General features: G+C 40.0%; 1 protein-coding gene across 1 annotated transcript in view; it reads right to left on the minus strand.

Annotated features, from left to right (window-relative positions):
• Nucleotides 1-23,433, minus strand: part of ZRANB3 (zinc finger RANBP2-type containing 3) — a 158,620-nt gene that overhangs the window by 61,424 nt on the left and 73,763 nt on the right. The window contains exons 10-12 of the mRNA XM_063429370.1: nucleotides 23,079-23,198; nucleotides 21,811-21,990; nucleotides 20,198-20,350 (exon numbers count right to left, since the gene is read on the minus strand). Of these exons, the coding sequence (XP_063285440.1) occupies nucleotides 20,198-20,350; nucleotides 21,811-21,990; nucleotides 23,079-23,198 (453 nt within the window). The remainder of the gene's footprint in view (nucleotides 1-20,197; nucleotides 20,351-21,810; nucleotides 21,991-23,078; nucleotides 23,199-23,433) is intronic.

Raw genomic sequence — 23,433 nt, forward strand, 5'->3', positions numbered from 1 at the left:
TCTCTGTTATTTCCACGCCAAGTCAAGCATAGATTGTATTTCATATGTTTTTCATCAGTTTTACTCTTGTTTCTTTTACTTTAACGCTGACGGTACCACCGTATAGTTCGAAGCTACCTTCATAACTACTACTCAATACAAGTTCTTAACCCTTTGGAAAGCGTACTTAATAAAAAAATGAGGCTACCAATCGTAGGAGATGTACTACTGTGTTACAATGATCCCACTATGTACAATTACTATGCATCCCCTCCTCTTTATTCTGTATCCCATTTAACTTCTGCCTCAATAAAAGAAAGATTGACAAAAAAAAAAAAAAATAGAGCTTAGTAGTATATCCCTATATATAAGCAGATATTGCTTGTTTTATTACAATCATCTGTAATTTTACACCTTGGACTGCCATGTCTGCTACCGAACATCCAGCGCCATGGGATTGGCAATCCATAGCAGCCGACATTTCTAGAACTGCCATGTCTGCCACAGAACATTCAGCGCTATGAGATTGGCAATCCACAGCAGCCGACATTTCTAGAGCTGCCACGTCTGCCACAGAACATCCAGCGCCATGGCGTGGCAATCCACAGCAGCCGGCATTTCTAGAGCAGCAATGTCTGCCACAGAACATCCAGCGCCATGGGATTGGCAATCCACAGCAGCCGGCATTTCTAGAGCTGCCATGTCTGCCACAGAACATCCAGCGCCATGGCGTGGCAATCCACAGCAGCCGGCATTTCTAGAGCTGCCACGTCTGCCACAGAACATCCAGCGCCATGGGATTGGCAATCCACAGCAGCCAACATTTCTAGAGCTGCCATGTCTGCCACAGAACATCCAGCGCCATGGCGTGGCAATCCACAGCAGCCGACATTAACCTATGGAACTAGTATTCTATCGTAACACAAGATCTAGATTTGGTAACTCTGGAAGCTTTGTAATACAAGCACAACGTAAACAGCTTTGCGAGTCTTGGCTCTACATAGCTGCTGTGTTAGTTGTTTCAGTCAATTACCATCACACTGCCTAAAACATGTAGCATAGATTTTGTTAATTACCAGTGAGCTGGCTATTAAAAGACTCAACAGGCGCAAGCTGCTGAACAGAGTTGCTGGCTAGGCTTTTTGTTTGCAGCAATGCTGTATTTCCTTTCTGCAGGACCACGGACAGCAAATTTACGATCAGCAGCAGTCCTCTCTGAGTAATGCCTTATAAACTCTGTGCATGCAATCAGTCTGCATCTTCTACATGTGTCTTGAGACATCTGATTGGGATGGGATAGTGGAATATTGTAGTCCCCAAGTTAGATTACAGCCACCATGTGCTTTCACAGAACAAAAAAAAGAGACAACATGCAGTGGTTATGGTGTTTACAGTGCTCCTTTAAGAAACAGGTACTATAAGTAACAGGAAGTCATAACAGTCATATTTACACTGGCTAGTATTTTAGGAATCGTTACCCCCTCCCGCCAAATCAAATCATATATATTTTTTTTTTAATTCAACAAACACAACTGCTCTTTTTCCCAAATTCCAGCTACTAGCTATTCTGTGCGACACAAAGTAAGGGAGTAGCTTTTTTTAAAAGCTGTGTTTGTAAGACTTAACAATTCGGTTCCATTCAGTTATTGTGCACAATATACAACTTACACTGTTTTACACTGTTTTTAATATATACTTCTACCCTCCCAATCTCAATATTTGGCATCAAATTGCCAATTCACAAACTGAAGGGATGTCAAATTAGGATTACGCAAAAACAAAGCAAAGAAATATCCAAACCTTGAAAAGTCCTGACCAAGACCCATCTTTCTGTGTCAAAACTGATCTCGCTGCTACGGGCCTGTTATCACCGCCGTAACAGTGAACCGTCAGATCAAAATAAATTCATTCTAAATAAGACGCGGAAAGGGGTGTGTTGCATACCAAAGTGGGTCATCAGAAAAACCTTCAAGCTCCCGATTACATGAGAGAGAAAGAAATGAATAAATCAATGCTGAGCGCTGGAGAGTAAAATAAAAAATGACCTTCAAATATTTACATCAAACACACTTTACTATCTGACAACATGTGGTCTTTGAACCAAAGACGGATGGATAAAGCAAAATATGTATCAAAGTCTCACAATAGGGTTTTTTACAGTCCGTTTAGGAAATGTCCATTGAAATACAATGCTCCTTTTACCGCACAATGGGTTTTAGTCACAGCACTGTATAACAAGTTAGCCCCTTATCCCTCTTCTTTTTCAGAGTACACAGTAGACCAGAAGCAACCCCCCTCTGGTCCTTTCTTTCTTACCAAGCCTGTAAGTGTACACATTATAAAAATACAATTAATACAGGTGGGAAAATGAAAAAAGCAAACATAGTATCATATCAGTCAGCCTTAACGGGACGTATAATCATCATATCCAAGTGTCCGTTACTTACCCAGAAATATATGTATCAAGTTGAGCAAGCATTCCAAGGACCCCCAAGAAGTCAGGTGGACCCCAGTAGGTTTTAATGAACTATCAAAACCACTGGTGGCAACATTTCAACACATTAGTCAATGTCCTTCTAAAAATGGCCTTTAAAGGCAATGATTGGTGTAGAAACACTGTCATCGGTAGGTCTAAAATTTCAATAAAAATCTCACTTTAAATGACATGCTGATGGCTATATATTCTTATGTGCAACAAGGTCCTCTACTTTCCAATATCTAGACTTACAATTACATGTCAAATGGATGCCTGCCATAATACATTGCTAAAGAAATTGGTAAAAAATACTGCTATCAATAACAGAAAAAAATTAAAGGACCACTATAGGCACCTAGACCACTTCAGCTTAATGAAGTGGTCTGGGTGCCAGGTCCCTCTAGGGTTAACCCTGCCTGATGTAAACATAGCAATTTCAGAGAAACTGACAGCTGCTAGAGGCGCTTACGCGCTTCTCACTGTGATTTTCACAGTGAGGAGACGCCAGCGTCCACAGGAAAGCATTGAGAATGCTTTTCTATGGACTGGCTGAATGCACGTGCGGCTCTTGCCGCGCATGCGCATTCAGCCGATGACGACCGAAGGAGGAGGAGAGTCCCCAGCGCCGAGGGAGCCCGGCACTGGAGAAAGGTGAGTGTTTAACCCCCTTCAGCCCGGCACTGGGGACTCTAGTTTGTTTTCCTGGCACTATAGTGGTCCTTTAATAAGAAGAAAACAAAACACTCCCCAAATAAATAAGAAAGAAAACAAGAGGTGGTTTTGTTTTAAACAAATCTAAAATAACAAACATATTATCCTTTTCTTCTGTTAGGGGTACTGACTTTCACCCAACGGAGAAAGTATTTTCTCTACTGGGGCTACAGATATTCACCATGGAGCACATTTATCAAATTCCTAACTCTAACAAATGGCCTAAGGTACTAAAAGTGGGCCAATAACCATGGAAACCATTGAAACACGAAGATACATTCTGTTCTTGACTTCTCCATTTTCCTTGTTTGCCCCATGTTTTAGAACAGACCATTTGATAAATCATGTGTCACACAGAGAACGAGAAAATGTATTAAACCCTCTTCCCTTTGTAACCGAGCCAGCAACCACAAAGTATAGGTTTGCCGAACAGCAACTGGAGCGTACTTTTCAGGAACAGATCAAAACATGTTCTTACCTCTTGGATAGCATTTTTATTTCTATCACGATGGCAAAGTTTAATTAATGCTCCATTCAACAATAAGGCTGATTGGGTTATTCTGCAAAGTGAGAATTCAATATGAATTCAACATGAATTTAAAATTTAAGCTTTATGTGTGGAGTGTCACAGTAGCTTAACTGAAAGCATCACAAACACATTTTTTCCCCAGTTTGGCTATTTCGACCTTAAATTTGAAACTCATTTGATCTCTGACATTCGTAAATAACCCTGTGAGTCGTAGCACAAAATTAAGGGAGACAGTTCCCATAATTCTTTTAATTAATGTTTTAGTCTTAATTTTCAGAGCCATGTGTATCATCACTCATTAACAATTATTCAAGTTGGTGATTTTCATTAAGCACATGACACAACCCGTTAATTGGAGACATATTGTGAGACTTCTCCTGCATTAACTCCTTGTCGGCTAATAGAAAGTGTGGGCCAAGTGTTATAACACTAGCATTCAAAGGGTTAATAAACCAGGAATAATCCAGGAATAAGCAATGAGGCAGCTAACAGTCATTTTTAAAGAATAAGTGTAAATTAAGCGGAATTTATCATTAAAAACAAGCCCTTGAAATGTTGTAGCATACATTAATATATGCTACTTAGAAAAGCTGTAAATGTCATAACCCTGTAATTTAGTGAAATGAATTGATCTTGTTTCAATGCAAGCTGCAGTGTTCCATCCAGTGCGAGCCTGTGGGTGCCCTGCAGCCTGAGCCTTGGTGTTCTTTACATCGGGAGCCACTGGGTTTTTTACAGCAGGAGCTAGCAGGTTCTTTACATCAGGAGCCACTGGGTTCCCTTCAGCGGTAGCCGGCGGGATCCCTCCAGTGTGAGCGTCAGGGATATCCTCCAGTGTGAGCGGCTGGGAAATCCTCCAGTGTGAGCGGCTGGGAAATCCTCCAGTGTGAGCGGCTGGGAAATCCTCCAGTGTGAGCGGCTGGGAAATCCTCCAGTGTGAGCGGCTGGGAAATCCTCCAGTGTGAGCGGCTGGGATATCCTCCAGTGTGAGCGGCTGGGATATCCTCCAGTGTGAGCGGCTGGGATATCCTCCAGTGTGAGCGTCTGGGATATCCTCCAGTGTGAGCGTCTGGGATATCCTCCAGTGTGAGCGGCTGTGATATCCTCCAGTGTGAGCGGCTGTGATATCCTCCAGTGTGAGCGGCTGGGATATCCTCCAGTGTGAGCGGCTGGGATATCCTCCAGTGTGAGCGGCTGGGATATCCTCCAGTGTGAGCGGCTGGGATATCCTCCAGTGTGAGCGGCTGGGATATCCTCCAGTGTGAGCGGCTTGGTTCCCTCCAGTGTGAGCGTCTGGGTTCCTGGAGAATTCTACAGACAGCAGTCAGTCTAACTGTTGTGATCTATCGCACCAGCTTGATATTCACTGCTTAGAGGAGGGACACTCAAATGTGCTAATTGACAATTTTTCTGGGATTTCGTCAGTTTATTTTAAACTAAAAAAATATGGCAACTGCAAGCTTGCCAACTAGCATACAATATTATATGTCACAACACATCAAAACGTAATTTGTCATGGTCTAAATTGCCATATGATAGTTTACCTTTAAATGTATGGAGGTGTTTCTGTTTGATAATATTTCAGAGTGTTCCAACTTAAAAGAAAATCGTCATTATTTTCTATTATTTTTAAAAATAAACTATATTAGTGCATCTCCTACACTTGCACTTGGGGACATCCTTCTTCATTCCTCTTTGGTCAAAAGACCAAAAACTGTACTGATAACCAGAGCTAGAATGAGCTCACAAATGTGGGCATCCTATCACCGAGTGTCTTAAAAATGCAAGCTGGGATGGTTTCATAGCTTCAAGTTCTGCATAGTCTTCGTAAATAAGTGGTGCATTCAAGCAAAAAGGCCAAGGATGGCCTTCCTCGCACAGCACAGCTAAGCCAGAAGACGTACCGTAAAGATTCTTGTATTTATTTATTACAATATACGCATCTTGGCTATACAATATGTTTGATATGACAGAACGACCAGGCAATGCAGAAATTTGTGAATTACATTTTATAGGCTGCCCGAGTATGATGTGAATTGTAGTTATGGTGCCAAGGTGAACCATCACTGCCTTGAGATGTAAGGCAGAGTATAAGGGAAGTCCGTCTAATACAAGCACGTTCGCTCAAACATCATTTTAATTAATACATTTGGTTTAGTTGTAAAAATGTGATTATAGTAAATGTAACATTAATAATTGATGTCTTCTCCTTGCATATACCCATGCTTTTTGCACGTTAAATATGCAATAAAAAAAATGTCATAAAATGGAAACAGGGTTCAGAAAGTGCCAGCTCTGCTTATTGGGAAGATAAGTCTTGGCGTGCAGGATAGATTTTTATTTTGTGATATTCATGCCCTTTAACTCACCCTGAGTAAATGAAAATAAATCTCCAATGAAGCTTTGCCAGCATTATCGCTCTAAAAGCAATAATGGAGGGGGAGGAGCCTGACTGACATACCGGATAGAAATGTTTGGTGAGAGCTCTGGACTATCTCCTTCGATTTTGCTGTTTTTGGGCTGTGATTGCCTTTTCTGCGACTGCTGTGGACATTTCATTGATCCTATCATACAATGTGCTAGCACTTGGTGGGATCTGTGGGAGGAAAAGCGTCCGCACCTTCCCGATTCAGAGCCACCTGAGACTCTAAGTGAGCTACTTGCTGCCTTTTGACCGGTGGGGGTTATCTCGGTCTACACTACAGAGGCATCCTTTCCTTAATAGGGGATCTACTGTACTGGCAAGCGGGAGAGGAGCAGCACATAACCCACTCAGCGTGGCAGATGCCATGTACTCTTCTGAAAACCAAGGGTCTGGTCCCGACCAGTCAGACATCTGAACCCCAGTGCACGGTGGATGCCAAGCTGCAGCTTACCTCAACCTCTAATGCATAGCGTCAAGCACTCCTTCGTGATTCCTACCAGTAACCGGGCCAGACCACGGCCTGGGACGCAGAAACGCCAGCCTGCTGGGACTGTAAAGAATCGACTCTGTCCGAACACCTTTTGAAGCATATGCCTACACCTGGGCTACTGCGCCTTCGGCCGTCTCCACAAATACAGGACTCTGCTCTACCCTTGGAGGGTTTTAGTTTGGATTCTGGGGTTGGGATTTGATCTGGCTTCATAACCATCCATTTATCCTGGTCAGCTGTGGAGATCACTGAGCTAATTATTTCTCTATTATTTTACTGTGGAGTTGGAGTTCATATTTTGAGCATCCACTCCTCTCCTAACTATCTCGGGAGGCCTCGTAGGTGTATTGTTTTGCTGACATTGCTTTCATTTAGTTTTATTCTATTTCTAGGCAAAATGTTTATTTTTCCGGTGATATTCCTTTTTACAAAGTTTCTAGCGTATAACATGGTTAGTGTTGTCTATCACTCCTTAAGCAAGCTATTCTACTCACCTACTGCATTATCTGATTTAAAATTGTGCAGATATTTTAACATGTATACCGCTTTTTCTTTGATACCTTTTCTCTATATCTCATGGTTGCATATTTACAACCGTTTGTGATATTACCACTGCACTATATAATAATCCACAAAAAATAGCATTAAGGGAGACGTAGTCCACAACATCTGGGGTGTCGAAGGGGACATGCTACTGCACTAAAAGGAAAGCCTAAGTAAATACATTTAAAATAAAAAAAATTATACATCTCTCCCATCCATCATCTGGCTACAAATCATATTTACTTTGACTGGTTAGGGACCTTGCTTCGTGAAGGTTTTTTGCAAAATGCTCTCCTTTAATATCCCAATAACTTCTTAGCATTCAAGTCAACACTTTGTGTATTAAAATATAGATTTAAATTTATTTACTATAAAATATACTGAGCCTTACTCCCATGAGTGAGAAGAGGACATATCCAAGTTCCCGGCTCTCGGTTCTAAATGTGAATACAATATTACAGGATTGATGCCCTCATATGGTTCATTGAACTTACAGGGAGACTCCAGACCCCTGAAGCACTTTAGCTTGTGTAAAAGCTTTGTGTGTGAAGAGTGCCCCCCCCTTTTCATTTTGTAAATTGTGCAGATTTCATTAGAAATTTACACTTTTTTAAATTAACCTGACTTCTCAAGCAGACAACAGGTCCTGTTATTTCCTGGTTTGGTTAGCTTAGTTGCACTGAATTCAAGAGGCAGCAATTGCCCAGAACACATGCCTTGCAAAGACATCTCATTGAGCTGCATTGGGAAGTTTTTGATTGGACAGCCACAGAAAGTCTGAGCAGGGATTGAAGGGGAGGGCTTGCAAAGGCAACAAACAAGAGATCTGCAGTTTTTGCAAGCGGTTTTTAAATGCAACTCCAATGAAAAAAATGCATAATTAAATGCATGCAAGTTTTAATTTGTGGTATATCTACTAAACAGTGATTTTTAAATTATTTTGTATTTAGGAAGTGAGGTGTCACTTTAACCTTGTCTAGTCTGGTGTTGGCAAATTGTCTGGAGTGGGATATGATTGTGTTTGTAGCAGAGAATCTATTCCAAATAACATTACAGTAAGTAAAAGAAAATGTTTGGAAATGAAAATATCTAGCATTGAAACAACTTTTTTCTCAGAGACAAAACATTTTTGCTTGACAGCACTAACTAGAAGGACCCACTATGTATTAAAACTGTGGGTTTTGCAGAAGTGCTAGGGCAACCCAACAGCCCAGTCTGGAACGATGAACACAAGAAGTGTGTATACTACATAAATCAGTATGTTTCATGAAAAACAAAAAAAAACATGAGATACTAATTCAATGTTTGCATTCGCAGACTCTGTCCTCCTGATTTAATGGCCTACAACTCCCAGAATTCTTTGAATGTAATAGATGGCCAGATAATCACGTGAGTTGCTACTTAGAAACATCTGGTTGCTAGCATTTAAGGTGCCTGGTTTAGAACCACAAAATGTATGTACATAATGCTGCATATTGTATATGTCTGTGGAAGTTACCCCTCGCTCAGAAAATTCTATATGTTCATTAGCGTTGCCTTTTGTTTTTCTTTTACTGCAATTGTGAACATATGGTGATCCACACACTGTTTGCTGCCCCATTTCACAAGGCATCTAGCCTTTTGTGGTTTTATTTATTTACACTACATAAAGTATTTTTTGGCTGCCCTACTATTTAATGTGAGCCATATACTTTTTATTTTTTAGTTTATTTTTCCTCTTTTATATTTATCACCTGGCATCTAGATTTACCTTCATATATTCCTGCGGACTACTGTGCAAAGAATCCAGGGTGGGATACCCAATACATAGAGCATTCAGTCTGCTCCATCTATTGTAAGTATATTTCTATTGCTTGCGTGTGTACTTACTACAATAGAGAACACTATTGGCTACTTCTTTTGTCGTTTCATATGCCCATCGATACCATCAACCTCCTGTGAACCACTATCCAAAGAATATCCTGCAAGTGGGGATACAATATCATTGCATGCTGTTTTTCTAGAGCTTGTTATAGCTCCATCATATGTGAGTTGCGTTTTTGTTCTATATTTTACTACTATAGTGCACTATTGGTCTTTATCTGTTTATGTTCTCTTCCATATTCTGCTATCTGACCGAAGTGGTCCCACAAGCACTTTATGAATATTGGATGAAGGACCATAATTTCTAACACTGCTTATCTGGTATCTTTTTGACCTTTTATTTCTGGACTGTTAAGACAATTTGTATTATTGTATTTAGAGATCCTATTTAGATCCTCTATTTTTTTCATTTTTGGCGCAACCGGTTTCTTTTTTTTTTTTTTAATTCTTTATTTATTCCAGTACAAGACATCACAAGTAGTATACGTACAGCAACATAGGATTCGGAATAAACAAGCATGTACACTGTGATCATGGCATTTTACAGTAGCAAAATGAGTAAACAGGCAAGGTCACACAAATCCCGTAACCAGAGACTGCTAGTTGTATTTACATCTCTAATTTTAGGTAGGTAGGTCACAACTCTATGTATGCTTGGATATCCCGTCTGGTTTTTAATAGTACATAAAACAGTAAACAGATAACATATGATATATGACTACCGCACACGTGCTGCAGAGAGAAGAAAAGGGATAAAACAACAGAGCTTAGTACGTGAGCGTACTATTGTTCCCATGACTATCGTTATACACTTGTATTTCCATTATGTACGGTCGGACCATAAAAATAAGGAGCTAAGAGATGAAAGAAAAAGAAAAAATAGAGGAAGTGCCTCGAATGTCCGAGGTCTCAGAGAAGGGGGTAGAAAGAGAAGGGGGGGGGGGGGGGGGGGAGTCCGAGGAGAGCCACCCGATAAAAAGGCGTCTTGGGGAATGTGCTTCCCCTTTCGCTGCTTTCCCCCATAGGAGTCTGTAATATCCCTCCCTCAAGGTAATGCAATGCAACCTGTTTCTTTTGTTTAACTTGTTTTGTTTGTTTTTTTACTTATCTAGCGCTCGTTACATCCGCTCATTGATCTAGCGCTTAATATATCCTTTATTTTCATATACATAATGCTGGGCTGCTTTGACTTGAATAGAGTCTTGAAGGTTACCCTATATTTTTAAAGAAATAATATATATTATTTTTAAGTTAGACATTACCGTTTATATTAATAAATAGTAACTGGTTATGTACCCACAATCCAATCCAATTTGCATCTCACAAGACTGTCCAGGGTCACGTGCCCATCTCAGGCTGGAAGCTCTGTTAGAATGAGCATGAGAACCATAGGAAATATAGTCCACAATGTGTGCAGTGCCAAAAGGTGATCACTGCTATGCACTGAGTTATTGCTTTTTTTTAACGTAGTGTTACTATACATGTTATCAATAGCATTTGCTCTGAATTACTGTTTATAATACAAGGTGTAAGGATTAGAATCCTTATGCGACACAAGGTTTAACATATTCTTGTGCAAGAGCTAAAATAGCAACAATGATTTTCTTAAGGAATATCTGCATTGCAGTGCAAACCACTGGGTGGAAGCACCCCTGATCCATGCAAACAAGTCCCTGAAGAAGACAGAATAGGTTTCCACAGCCCCTCAAAAATCAGCTTTGTTCCCTATTAAGAAGTCCTGATATAATCGTGTTGTGTGTTATCTATATTTAGCCCCAGTAGATTTTTCTGGCCTGTTACTTTATAGAATTACTGTACTGTGGTCAAAGCCAATTCGGCAGCGGTTGCCATAGCAACTTTCTGGGAATTGGGTTAAAATGAATATATATGCAATTTGTATCGTATTATTGTTAGATTATTCCTAGTACATATTTGGTGGGAACAGTAGGTGTGACCATTAAAGGATGACTTACTTATGTGGCTAGAAATTACAAAACAAATGTTTTAGTTTTTCAATACATAATAAAAAAAATAATAATGCTTCTGTGGCATTTATGACAAATGCTTCCCCAAGATGGGAACTAAACATTATCCTAAACAACAATCAAGGCAATATTTTTTATTTCCTTGAATGCACTATTAGTAAATTAGTAACATTACTAAAATTTGTAAAACTTGGAGGCAAGTTGTTTTTTTGTTGAAAAGACACCTCTGCAACACACATATTGCCCCGTGATAACAGAACCACATGCAGTCTCTGGTACTCCTAAAATAGTGTCATATCCATGAATGCTCCTGCATGGAAGGCGCTTCAGGGGTTAAATTATACAATATGCTCTGGGCTATGCAAGAACAGGCAAGCATGCAAGTAATGAAAAACCTAAAATTGCTGCAAACTGGGGGGGGAGGGGGGGGGGGGAATAAAGAACAGTTTGCACCACTTGCTGCCTTTACAGATTGCATTATCTAGGTTTGCACTTGACTAATTTATCAATTTGTAAGCCATTTATTTATTTATTATTGCCATTTATATAGCGCCAACAGATTCCGTAGCGCTTTACAATATTATGAGAGGGGGATTTAACTATAAATAGGACAATTACAAATAAACTTACAGGAACAATAGGTTGAAGAGGACCCTGCTCAAACGAGCTTACATTCTATAGGAGGTGGGGTGTAAAACACATTAGGACAGGAATTTACAATCAAATAAGGTGGGCTGCCCTTTAGGAGAGGGCAAGAGACAGGTATGTGAGGTAAGGGTTAGTCTTGGAGGCCATAAGCTTTCCTAAAGAGATGGGTTTTAAGGCACTTCTTAAAAGATGCAAGACTAGGGGAGAGTCTGATGGCGGTAGGCAGGCTATTCCATAGGAAGGGAGCCGCCCGTGAGAAGTCCTGCAAGCGCGAGTTGGCCGTACGAGTGCGGACAACGGACAGGAGGTGGTCACGGGCAGAACGGAGAGACCGAGAAGGGACATACCTATGGATCTGTGAGGAGATATAAGAGGGGCTAGAGTTGTTCAGTGCTTTATAGGTGTGAGTTAGTACCTTGAATTGACTCCTATAGCATACAGGAAGCCAATGTAAGGACTGGCAGAGGGGTGAGGTGTGAGAGAATCGACTAGAGAGGAAAATCAATCTAGCAGCAGCATTCATTACGGACTGTAAGGGTGCAGTACGGCTATTGGGGAGACCAATCAGGAGAGGGTTACAATAATCCATGCGGGAAATTACTAGAGCATGGACAAGCTCCTTGGTAGTATCTGGTGCGAGAAAGGGGCGGATGCGGGCTATGTTTTTAAGATGGAATCTACAGGATTTGGCAACATGCTGGATGTGAGGCTCAAAGGTGAGACCAGAGTCAAGTATGACGCCAAGACAGCGCGCTTGCAAGGATGGACTGATGTTGGTACCACAAACTTGGAGGGAGAGCGAAAGAGGAGGATCAGTATTAGGAGGAGGAAAGACAAGGAGCTCAGTTTTTGAGAGATTGAGTTTCAGAAAGCGGGAGGACATCCAGTCAGAGATGGAAGAAAGGCAAGCAGTGACACGTTGCAGGACGGCAGGGGAGAGGTCCGGGGAGGAGAGATATAGCTGGGTGTCATCAGCATACAGGTGGTAGTGAAATCCAAAAGAGGTAATAAGTTTGCCAAGAGAGGCAGTATAAAGAGAAAATAGAAGGGGACCAAGGACGGAGCCTTGGGGAACTCCAACTGAGACAGGGCAAGGGGAGGAGGTATCATTAGAAAAGGAGACACTGAATGAGCGTTGGGAGAGATAAGAGGAAAACCATGAGAGGACAGAGTCACAGAGACCAAGCGATTGAAGAGTTTGAAGAAGGAGAGCATGATCAGCGGTGTCAAAGGCCGCTGAGAGGTCAAGAAGAATTAGTATGGAGTAGTGGCCTTTGGATTTAGCTGCGATTAGGTCGTTAGTAACTTTGATAAGGGCAGTCTCTGTAGAGTGGAGAGGGCGGAAGCCAGATTGAAGAGGGTCAAGGAGAGAGTTGGAATTGAGGAAATGAGACACACGGGTAAAGACAAGTCTTTCCAGAAGCTTTGAGGAAAAAGGGAGCAGGGATATGGGACGGTAGTTAGAGGGGGTGGATGGGTCGAGGGATGGTTTTTTTAGTATAGGTACTACAGTGGCATGTTTAAGGTCAGCAGGGACGATGCCAGAGGAGAGCGAGCAGTTGAAGATGTGTGTTAGAGAAGGCATGAGACAAGTGGAGAGAGATCTAATAAGGTGAGATGGGACAGGATCGAGCGGGCAAGTGGTGGGGCGAGAGGAGCAAAGAAGAGCAGCCACCTCTTGGTCAGTAGCTGGGGAGAATGTCTGAAGGGTAGGAAAGGCATGATCTATGTGTGATTGAGAAACAGAAAGGCAAGGAGGGGAGAATTCTTTCCTTAGCTGTTCAATCTTGTCAGTGAAGTAACATGCGAAGTTATCAGCAGTAAGGTTAGTTTTGGGGGTGGCCACAGCAGGGCGAAGAAGAGAATTAAAGGTGTGAAAGAGACGCCTGGGGTTGCGGGAACATGAACTAATGAGAGTGGAAAAATAGGACTGTTTGGCAAGGGCAAGGGCTGCACTGTATGAACACAATATGAATCTATAATGGAGAAAGTCTGATTGTGTACGAGACTTCCTCCATGAGCGTTCAGCACAACGGGAGCATCTTTGTAGGTAGCGCGTTGATTTAGTATGCCATGGTTGGGGGCGGGTCCTCCTCGAGGTGCTTGTTTGGAGTGGCGCTGCAGTGTTCAAGGCAGATGTAAGAGTAGAGTTATATATGGAGATGGCCTGTGAAGGACAGGAGAGGGAAGGGATGGACAGCAGTTGTGAATCAATGTCAGCTGACAACTGTTGGAGATCAAGAGAATTAAGGTCCCTCCTGAGTTGAGGGGGGTTAGGCTGAGGTTTTTGGGTGAGGGGGTATGTGAGAGCAAATGATAAGAGGTGGTGATCAGAGAGTGGATATGGAGTGTTGCAGATATTAGATACTGTACATGCATAAGTGAAGATTAGGTCAAGGGTATTGCCAGCTACATGGGTGGGAGAATCTGCCCACTGCGATAGCCCGAGGGAGGAAGTCATGGAAAGTAGTTTGGTGGCTGCAGAGGTCAAAGGTGGGTTTATAGGAATATTGAAGTCCCCGAGAATTAGGGATGGAATGTTAGAAGAGAGGAAATAGGGTAGCCAGGCAGCAAAGTGGTCAAGGAAGAGAAGAGGGGAACCAGGGGGGCGGTAAATAACAGCAATGTTAGCAGAGAAGGGCTTGAAAAGGCGAATTGAGTGTATTTCAAATGATGGGAAAGAGAGAGAAGGGGGGGTGGGAAGAGGTTTAAAAGAGCAGTGAGGGGAGAGGAGAAAACCAACACCACCACCTTTACATTCAGAGTTTCTTGGGTTGTGGGTAAGTTGGAGACCACCGAAGGACAAAGATGCAGGGGTGGCAGTGTCAGAGGGGGAGAGCCAGGTTTCTGTTATGGCTAGTAAATCAATAGAACGAGAGATGAAGAAGTCATGGACAGCAGTGGATTTAGTTATATTGCAAACAGAGCGTGCGTTCCAGAGGGCAGTATTGAAGGAGGATTTAGAGGAACATGAGATGGGTATGAGATTAGTGTGGATCCTTGGGTTAGTATGTGCTGAGTTTGTTGCGAGGGGGCCGGGGTTAGGAGAGACATCACCAGCAGCTAGGAGCAGAAGGATAGAAAGGAAGTGAAGGTGGGAGTAGGATTTGAAAGTTTTGTAGGAGGGTATGTATGTAGAGGATTTGGGAGGAGTTGGTGGAGATAGGCTGGAAAGGTATGTGTAGAGTGCATGGGATGAATAGAGAGGGGAGGGGAGTAAGGTGGAAGTAATAATTATGGTGTTGCTAGGGACAGGTGAGTGAAAGGATAGGGATATTTTAGTGATGAGAGAAGTTAGTGTTAAAGTGAAAAATAGAAGGGAGAACATTAGAAAAAGTGTATTATATAGATATGTAGATCATATATACAAACACACAAATATCAATGAGTGATTAAACCAATGTAAGGATGCAGTGTGTTAAATAAATTCAGGTGAGGAGAGGTTTAGTGATTTGATTGGTGTGTTAAGGAAACCAGCTGATGTGCACTATCTATAAGTAAGTTGTCGACCATGGGGTGGGATGGTGTGGGGAGGGGTGGGTGGGCAATCTTCCAGAGATGATACCTCTGCTCTGAAGATTCAGCAGGACTTGGTTGCTTGGGAGTGCTGGGTGTAGCCATTGCTACCAGCACCTCATTTGAATGTGCCATAACTTACAATTCACAGCTAAACATGTTCTTTGTCATTGCCTTTATGAATTACACTAAGCAGCTACATGTAACGGTTTTCTTTATGAGAGAATCCACATTGCATTTAACAAAATCCACACATTTTAACTCAAAAGTCATGATCACAAGAGCAAATTCTTTGCTACGGATTTATCACTGTAAATACACAGAAATTACACGCAAAATGGACAACTCACGAAAATAATGGCCCTGAAGTCCCCAGTGGGAACTTACCTTATGGTTTTAAATAAATAGTTTGTTAATGATTTAATACTGAAGTTCTGTCTCACACGTCTGTCACTTGGCCCCATCTCCATCTATCCTACTCCTGGCCACTGTGCTAAGTGGGAAGCACTGGCTTGGGGTTCAGTGTTGACTGAGTGCATTGACTGACACACTCCGTTTATCACTGGGCACCCATTGCAAGTAACAGAACTCACTTTTTCATGAGTGGAAGTAAAACCTAAGAGAATATTTAACTTGCAAAATGGTGCTGTCTGAATGCTAAAAGACTGAAGATAATTGTAAACAACTGCTTCATCTCATGAAACTTGTATTCTATGCTTCGGTTTGAACTATTTCAACAGTCTATAGCCTGACAGGTACATAATGTGTGCAAAACTATTTTTTTTTTTTTTTTTTAAAGGTACGTACTGAATTCAACATTTTTATGTAACAGTTTATCTTCTTTGCTTGCACACAGTACCTCTGGTTTTCTCTATATTGGCTATAAATTCCCTGGCTTTGCAGCTTCGGTAGCGACCTTTGCCAAGCCGAGGAAGTGACTCAGCCAACCATGACACTTCCTTAATTCTCTTTGGAAATGTTTATCTTATCCAATAAAATCATGCAAATCAGTGCTTTATAGTCACTGCATTGGTTTCAAGAAAGTTGTACTGGTTTTCAGCGTTCTACTGTAGAATGTCAACACCCGCTCCAACTCTCAGAAATCTGTGCTGTGCATCAAATCTGTGTAATTGGAGTAAAAGGAAAAGGCTTATAGAGCAATGTTTATTCTAAGTTTTAAAATGGAATAAATAAAAAACCTACATAAGATTAATTAAAAAAAAAACACCTTGTAGAACGAATTGTAAATTAACCTATAAGCTGCACCCAGCATGTGTGGGTGGTGGGTCCTTTGCTCCTATTGGCTTGATAAAAAAAGCACTTTAGCATGGGATGTTGTTGCTATAGTAACTAGGAAGTCTACTTAATACAATGGGGGAGAAACAGGTCTTTGAGTCTAAAAGTAGCACACTTGTGTAAAGATCTACATCACAGGTGTCTAAAACAATTACATACAATATATAATGTATATCAGTGATGGCTAACTGAAAGGCTGTCTGAGTATCATTTGATATGAAGTTGATCCATCAATGGCCTAGAAACTAAGCTAGCAATATTGAAGCCTGTGTTTAAAAAAAAATAGGAAACACTAATTTTAAAGTCTCATGCCCCGCCAGCTGCAAAATGACCATATATTGGTTTTAAAAAAAAATCCATTGCTGGTAGGATATGTACTGATGTCACAAACGTTACATAAATCAAAAAAATGTCGCGGATTTCCTGGGAAGAGACCACTCCAAGCATACGTACAGTATTGGAACTTTGCTTCTTAATAAGTTATCTCCTGCCAATCATCTTTCCATTATTATCACCAGCAGGGCAAAACATCTTTCCTTTTGTATAGGTATTCTGTTCAGCCTAATCTGGGTGACTTTTTTCCTAGCACCCCATCCTCAGGAGTTTTATAAGCCTACTATGCGATGGCCCTCTGCAATATTCATATATTAATTCAACACGCTCAGCTAAAATCATGGGTTGCTTTGGAGATATCCATGGGTTACCACCCCATGCAGCTAAGTTTGTAGAGAATAACGGATTGTCGATTCAATTTCAATACCTTGTTACCCCATGGGCTCAACCAAGATTTCGAACTATGCCATTTAAAAAAACCAAAAAAACACTTATCTATGAATTTATTATTATCATCTATGGGTTATACCAAAATTTCAAACTTATGTCACCTTTTAAAACACAATTCTTTCAATATAACTTTTAAAAGTGAACAACCCATCTATTTTTTCACTCTATCTTTATTTCGTTATATGGGTAAGAAAAGCAAATCTTATTTTTTATAGATATTGATTGTTGTTTTAAAAAATGTAGACCTTCTGTTTCTAAAATACAGTATCGCTTGTCTTCTTTATGATAATACTCTCAGTAATAGCGTGTCCACTATGCACTTTATCCCACTACATTTGATTTTACTTGTCATACTTGTCATCAATCTAACTACCTATAATAGATAGAGTTGCCATTTTTATTATTATATTGGACTTATATAAACTCAGATAGATTTTACCGAGGGCTGGAACGCAAGTTGCGTCCCATTTCCGAAACCCGGATATAGATGACACCATTATAAGCGCTGGAACGCACCATGCGTTTCATTACAACAAAGACGTCACCACGTACTGTAACGCAATTCAAATGAAGCAAACAGGAAGTAATATACTGGCGGAAGTACCAATCAACTCTTGGAACGCAAGTTGCGTTCCAACACACTCAAAAAGCCCAGGAACTACGAATTCATCTCCTATTTAAAGATCCCGATAATGAACTACTCCTATCACACCTATCAAACTGAGGGAGACGAATTTGGCGAAAAGGCGTATTGGATATTTGTTTGCCGCCTTACTTTTATACCCAATAAGACTTTTACTTTTGTTACTTAATAAAATATCTTTATTTTACCCACAAAGTGTCGTACCATTGCATTGGAATTCGATCCACAGGCGAATACCACCAGAGCCAAGTGTCCCCTTTTGGCTCCACCTTTGTGAGTGATTCCAGCTATCTTCTCTCACATTTATTTGTTATACAGACTTACACTATTGGTTTCTTTTGTGTGTTTTTCATTTTAGAATCTACTTCTACCCCATTATACATGGGCTAATATGTATGTATAACATAATTGCTTACTGTGCTCCACTCCCAACTGTTTTCGTTTCTTGCATTCCATTTAAGGTGTGGGTTAAGGGGATACCACACGTAAGTGTCTTGAGCACCTAGTACTATGACCACTGTGTAATTTTTTTTGTATATGCTACGAGGCTCGTTTATCATATTATACCGCCAAAAACTGATAGTGCTCCAAACCACAAGGAACATTGACTGTGCTACCAATCATGTGATATCATTGTGAAGATACTCTACCCTCACTCAATTAATAATTTGACTCTTAAAAGCAAAACCACACAACATCTGCATTGTAAATACTTTATTTTATCTACCCTCGTGTTTTCCACCACATTAAGCGACTCATATGTACCTATATATCACACGGGCTCAGACTGTAGTGGACACCAAAGTTCCACTATCTTTCCATCACAACACATGGACATTACTGGTTACTGCCATGCTGACATATTAGTATGGTTCAATTCGGTCTACTCACAGTCATTCTCTGGACTTGGAGGCTTAATTGTACGTTATAGTGTTTTTACCATTTTGGACAGCCAACCACAGACAAAACTCTGTTCTGTTCATTTTTTTTCTAGGACCATGCTATTTTTTTCTGCTACAGTGCTAATTCCTGCACACATGTTTATTCTTGTTTTACTGCCGCACATCCATGCGGTTTCTATGACATCTTGCCAAACTCATAGTTAGATACCCTGCAAAAGTACAGTTCAAAACTCGTTGCTTACTAGCTTATGGCATTTCCTTGGCTATTTAACAAACAGGAACACTTTTAGTAGGTGCATGGGCTATGTCTACATTTGAAAACGAATAAGGTATGAATAATCCCATACTCAGGCATCTGAGATGAACCTATGAGGCCATGATTCTATATGTATCAAAGTATATAAAGTGTTTGAAATATGTCAATGTAGCAGTCACGGATGCTTACACTTCTTTTACAACATCCCCATTTAACATGACCATAAAGGCAAACACAAATATTAGGTACTTTCCTTATGGAGTCAAAAGCCAGTTAGAGTTTTCAAAAAAATACCACTGGGGTCTTAAGCTTATGATAATGGCTTGTGTTATCCAAGTAATCCTTGCTAACAAACTGGTATACCCTCTTCAAATGTTACACTTCATAATCAAGAATAAAGATGCAAAACAGATCAATACAATATGGTTCACTTTTATGTGGCAGGGAAATGCCCCAGAGTTGACCTGGCCAAGCTACAACAATCTAGGTTCACCCTAGGACTAAATCTCTCACTAGTAACTCAACATGCAATGCCATTAAAGTAACATCACTTGCATCTCGAAAACCAATCCTTCACCAATGGATCTACTCAGCCCCTTCCATGCCCCTCTCCCCCCCTTGAATTCACAAACTGGTACCTTACTAAGCTGATAGCAGGACCATATCCCATTTCCTTATAAGACTAGCAGCTCAGGAATACGCTAAATACAATACATTTCTTTCTGTGAATCTGTTCTTTGTTGTTGGTTTTTATGATTTTTTTTTTTTTGACTATACTCCAATAACAGTGTTTGACTCCAAAATGCTTTTCTCTCAGATCCATTAGTTTTCAGAACAATGATACAGGTTATGATAAATCTTATCAAGTCTAGAGGAATAGTATAATGGTGGAACAAACACCACAGTGTTTCATGGTTGTTTCTATGCTTGTACATTTCTATTGTATTTCATACTCTAAAGTAATATTATAAGCACTGTTTAAGTGACCTGAAAGTCCCCAGCAGCCTCTGGGCATCGGATGAGTGTATCCCTAGCGTGCAGCAAGATATGAAAGAACTGTCGTGGTTGAATGTCAGATCTTTCATTAAACTCTGACAGTGAAAACAACAACACTCTTCCAGAACGGAGTCTTTAACGGGAAAGAATTCTTACGTGAGTGAAGAGAAGGTCATCTTTCAGATCTTCTAAAGTTTCATTTGGGGTCCAAGACTTAGCAAAGCTCAGGAAATCCCATTTTTCTTTATCATCTTCTTCAGCCTGTAATTTTTCCTTCTTCCCATTTAAAGTACTTCCTGTAACATTTGCCTATGTATAAGAAGATTACCAATAAAACACATGTAAAAGATAACTTCATAAGACAATAGAACAGACAGGAAGAAGACAATTATCCAGGCTTAAAAGAATGAGGTTTAATGGAGGTTCGTCCAGGTTAGGTTATAAAGAACAGGCAAAAAAGCAACAGGTTAGGTTATAAAGAACAGGCAAAATAGCTTTAACTGACCCATAAAAAGAGGATGAATCAAACAGACAGCAATAGTGCCTGACAATAACTTGCTTCTATAGTAAAGAGATACTACACCTAATCTCACCCCGAAAAGACCACAAATTAACTGTGACATTCTATATATTACAACTGATAATGGAATTTTTTCAGGGATCTTTAAAGACTACTGAATTTATTTCAAAATGTAGCAAGCTGATATCTGAATTGCAAATTATAGGCAGAACTGACTAATCAGGGAAATTCTACAATGAAACTGAAGTCGCAGTTTGGCTATTGTAGCCCAAATTTAGCAATTCGGACTTTAATTTGCTACAGTTTATAGCAAACGCCCCGACTGTCTCTCTCTTGAAATGTCTGCAATGCAGACAATCAGATACAGTTGACTTTCAAAAAAAACCAACAAAAAACACATTTTTATTTCTTGATTGGTACTAATAGATCTTTACAATAAAGTGCAATTATAGTGTTTATTCTTTGACTTTTTTTTTGGCTAAAATTAAATACATTTTTTCCAAGAGTTACATTTAGCAATGAAAGTTTTATATTCTACAGAGTACAAGGGAATTTTTGTTAATAAAGAGATAACTAAAACAATTTTAAAAAAAGAGAAAAATACAGAGACTGTACTTCTCGGTGGACTTTATTTACAGTCTGAGTGTCTCTACCATTATGATTTTGTACAAAACCAGAGAACATTCTTCAGAATCTGACTTATTAAAACGAAGCCTACGGTTGTGTGTTTATTTTTAGGTAATGTCAGGTTATTTCTGCACCCAAGACGTGGATGTTACATTACAATTTGTGTAAGAAACTTCAGACCTGACACCTGTGCTAGTTTATTTGAAGATATCGACAGCACATTTCTCAGATACAACCTGTCCGCCTCACCAATGCCGCTACAATCTTTTGTTTTTCTTTCATTGAATGACAGAGGAAGCAAATTAATTGAAACGGAGAAGGAGTGGGCGTGTAAAAGCCAAAAAAAAAAAAAAGATGGGTACAGATGAAAAGATGACATCTTCTGTGTGACTCAGTCTTCATTAAAACGATGCCTTGCCTTTTTTTATTTTTTAATAGATTATTTTGTTTACATGGACAAGAAGACTAGACAGTCCAAAGTTAATTACTTTCCTTAAAATAGACATAGTGAATCACAAAACACTGTAATATGCTGTCTTTCCAGTTTAAAAAGATTCAAACTTCAACAGGTGCATTTTATTAAAAAAATAAATAAAAAAAGTACATGAAAACGATAGGGTACCTTTCGATTCAACATCCCCCACATGAGAGTGTCCAGGGTTCCTTTGGCAATAAGATAATGGATGTGCACAGAGTTGCTCTGCCCTATCCGATGTGATCGATCCTCTGCTTGTTTGATGTGGCCTGGATCCCAGTACAATTCAGCGAATACAACGTGAGAGGCAGCCGTAAACGTTAGCCCCTAACAGAGAAACAAGTTAACAGACACCAATATAGAATATTGCTAATAATACCTTGGGAATAGCAAACATACGATGATGCATTCATTTTTAAACTTAAAATAATTAAATATACATCACTATGAGGTTGTGATTGGCTATTTGCTTGACTTTCAAGACAAGGTAAAGGCTGTAATTGACTAGTAGCTCAGTTTTTAAGGTAAGACCACAGGTTAAAGCTTATTTAAAAAAAATAGGTAAAGCTAAGACTGTTAAGTTAAGATGGATAAGAACTGCAAGGCCCATCTGTTGTACCTACTCTTCCATCAATATAAAACTTTAGTCTTTCCTCATCATTAATGAGATTTATCTGTCCAGGTGATAACTATGTTTAACCCATGTATGTTTACAATCAATTAATGTAATCTCTTTTTGTTTTGATTTTTTGTCCTGCAGGAAAGGTATTCAACAAACCCATCGCCTTTTCGGCAAAATTACATTTTCTCACACTGCAACAAATTATATTGCAAACACTAGTTTTAAATTATGAGTTTTCTAAGAGCTTTTTAATTAGACAAAAACCGTGATCAGCCAGTAGAGTAATGATCATGATGAAAAGAGGGTTTTCTTTGACTAATGTGGCTTTCAACATGAGATTAAGAATGTGATAAAATAATACAATCGAAACACAATTCTCCAACCAAATTACTGCTATTCACTTGAATAGAATTCAAAAAATATATATTTCACGAGCAGTCTTTGAGGAGACAGGAATTTGAAGAAGGTACAGATTTAAAGATGTTAGTTTAAAGATGGCAACATCTACCGTGAAAAATGGTCACATCTACGCACAATAATTACAAATTAAATTTATAATGGCTTAGCCACATAAAAGCTAGAACAAGCTGCTGGGAAACATGGATTACTGTAAAGAATTGCTTCTAACAGTCATATGTCACAGTAGATAAAATGGCTTGAATAATAAATAATAAGAATGTTAAAAAAAAAAATCTTAATCCCGCTCACATTATTGCCTTATTCTTGCACCACAAAGACATTTTCACCTTTTCACATGTCAACTGTCCCTCCTGCCCCAAAATGTACCCCTTACCTGACCAGCAGCTTGAATGCTTAGGACTGCAACACGGACATCTGGGTCATTCTGGAACTGGTGAACCAAGTGAATTCTTTCAGAAGATGGAACGCTCCCATCAATACGGATGTAGCGCACCTGGAAATGGATTCAAGGCAGAGATGGATTACCACTGGCAAGGCAGCTGTTGTGGACGAAAACCGTGACGTGATGCTGAGCCAAAGCAACAAACAAAAGAAAAGTCAGCTTATGGCACCTTACTTCATTCAGACTCTGGCTCTCCAGCTGCTGTTGAAATGTACATCCTATAGAGGGCAGCACATGAAGAGCCCTGTATTATTATTATTATGTGCATATAAATATGCACAGAATT

This window comes from Pelobates fuscus, chromosome 8, assembly GCF_036172605.1.
Source record: "Pelobates fuscus isolate aPelFus1 chromosome 8, aPelFus1.pri, whole genome shotgun sequence".
NCBI lineage: Eukaryota > Metazoa > Chordata > Amphibia > Anura > Pelobatidae > Pelobates > Pelobates fuscus.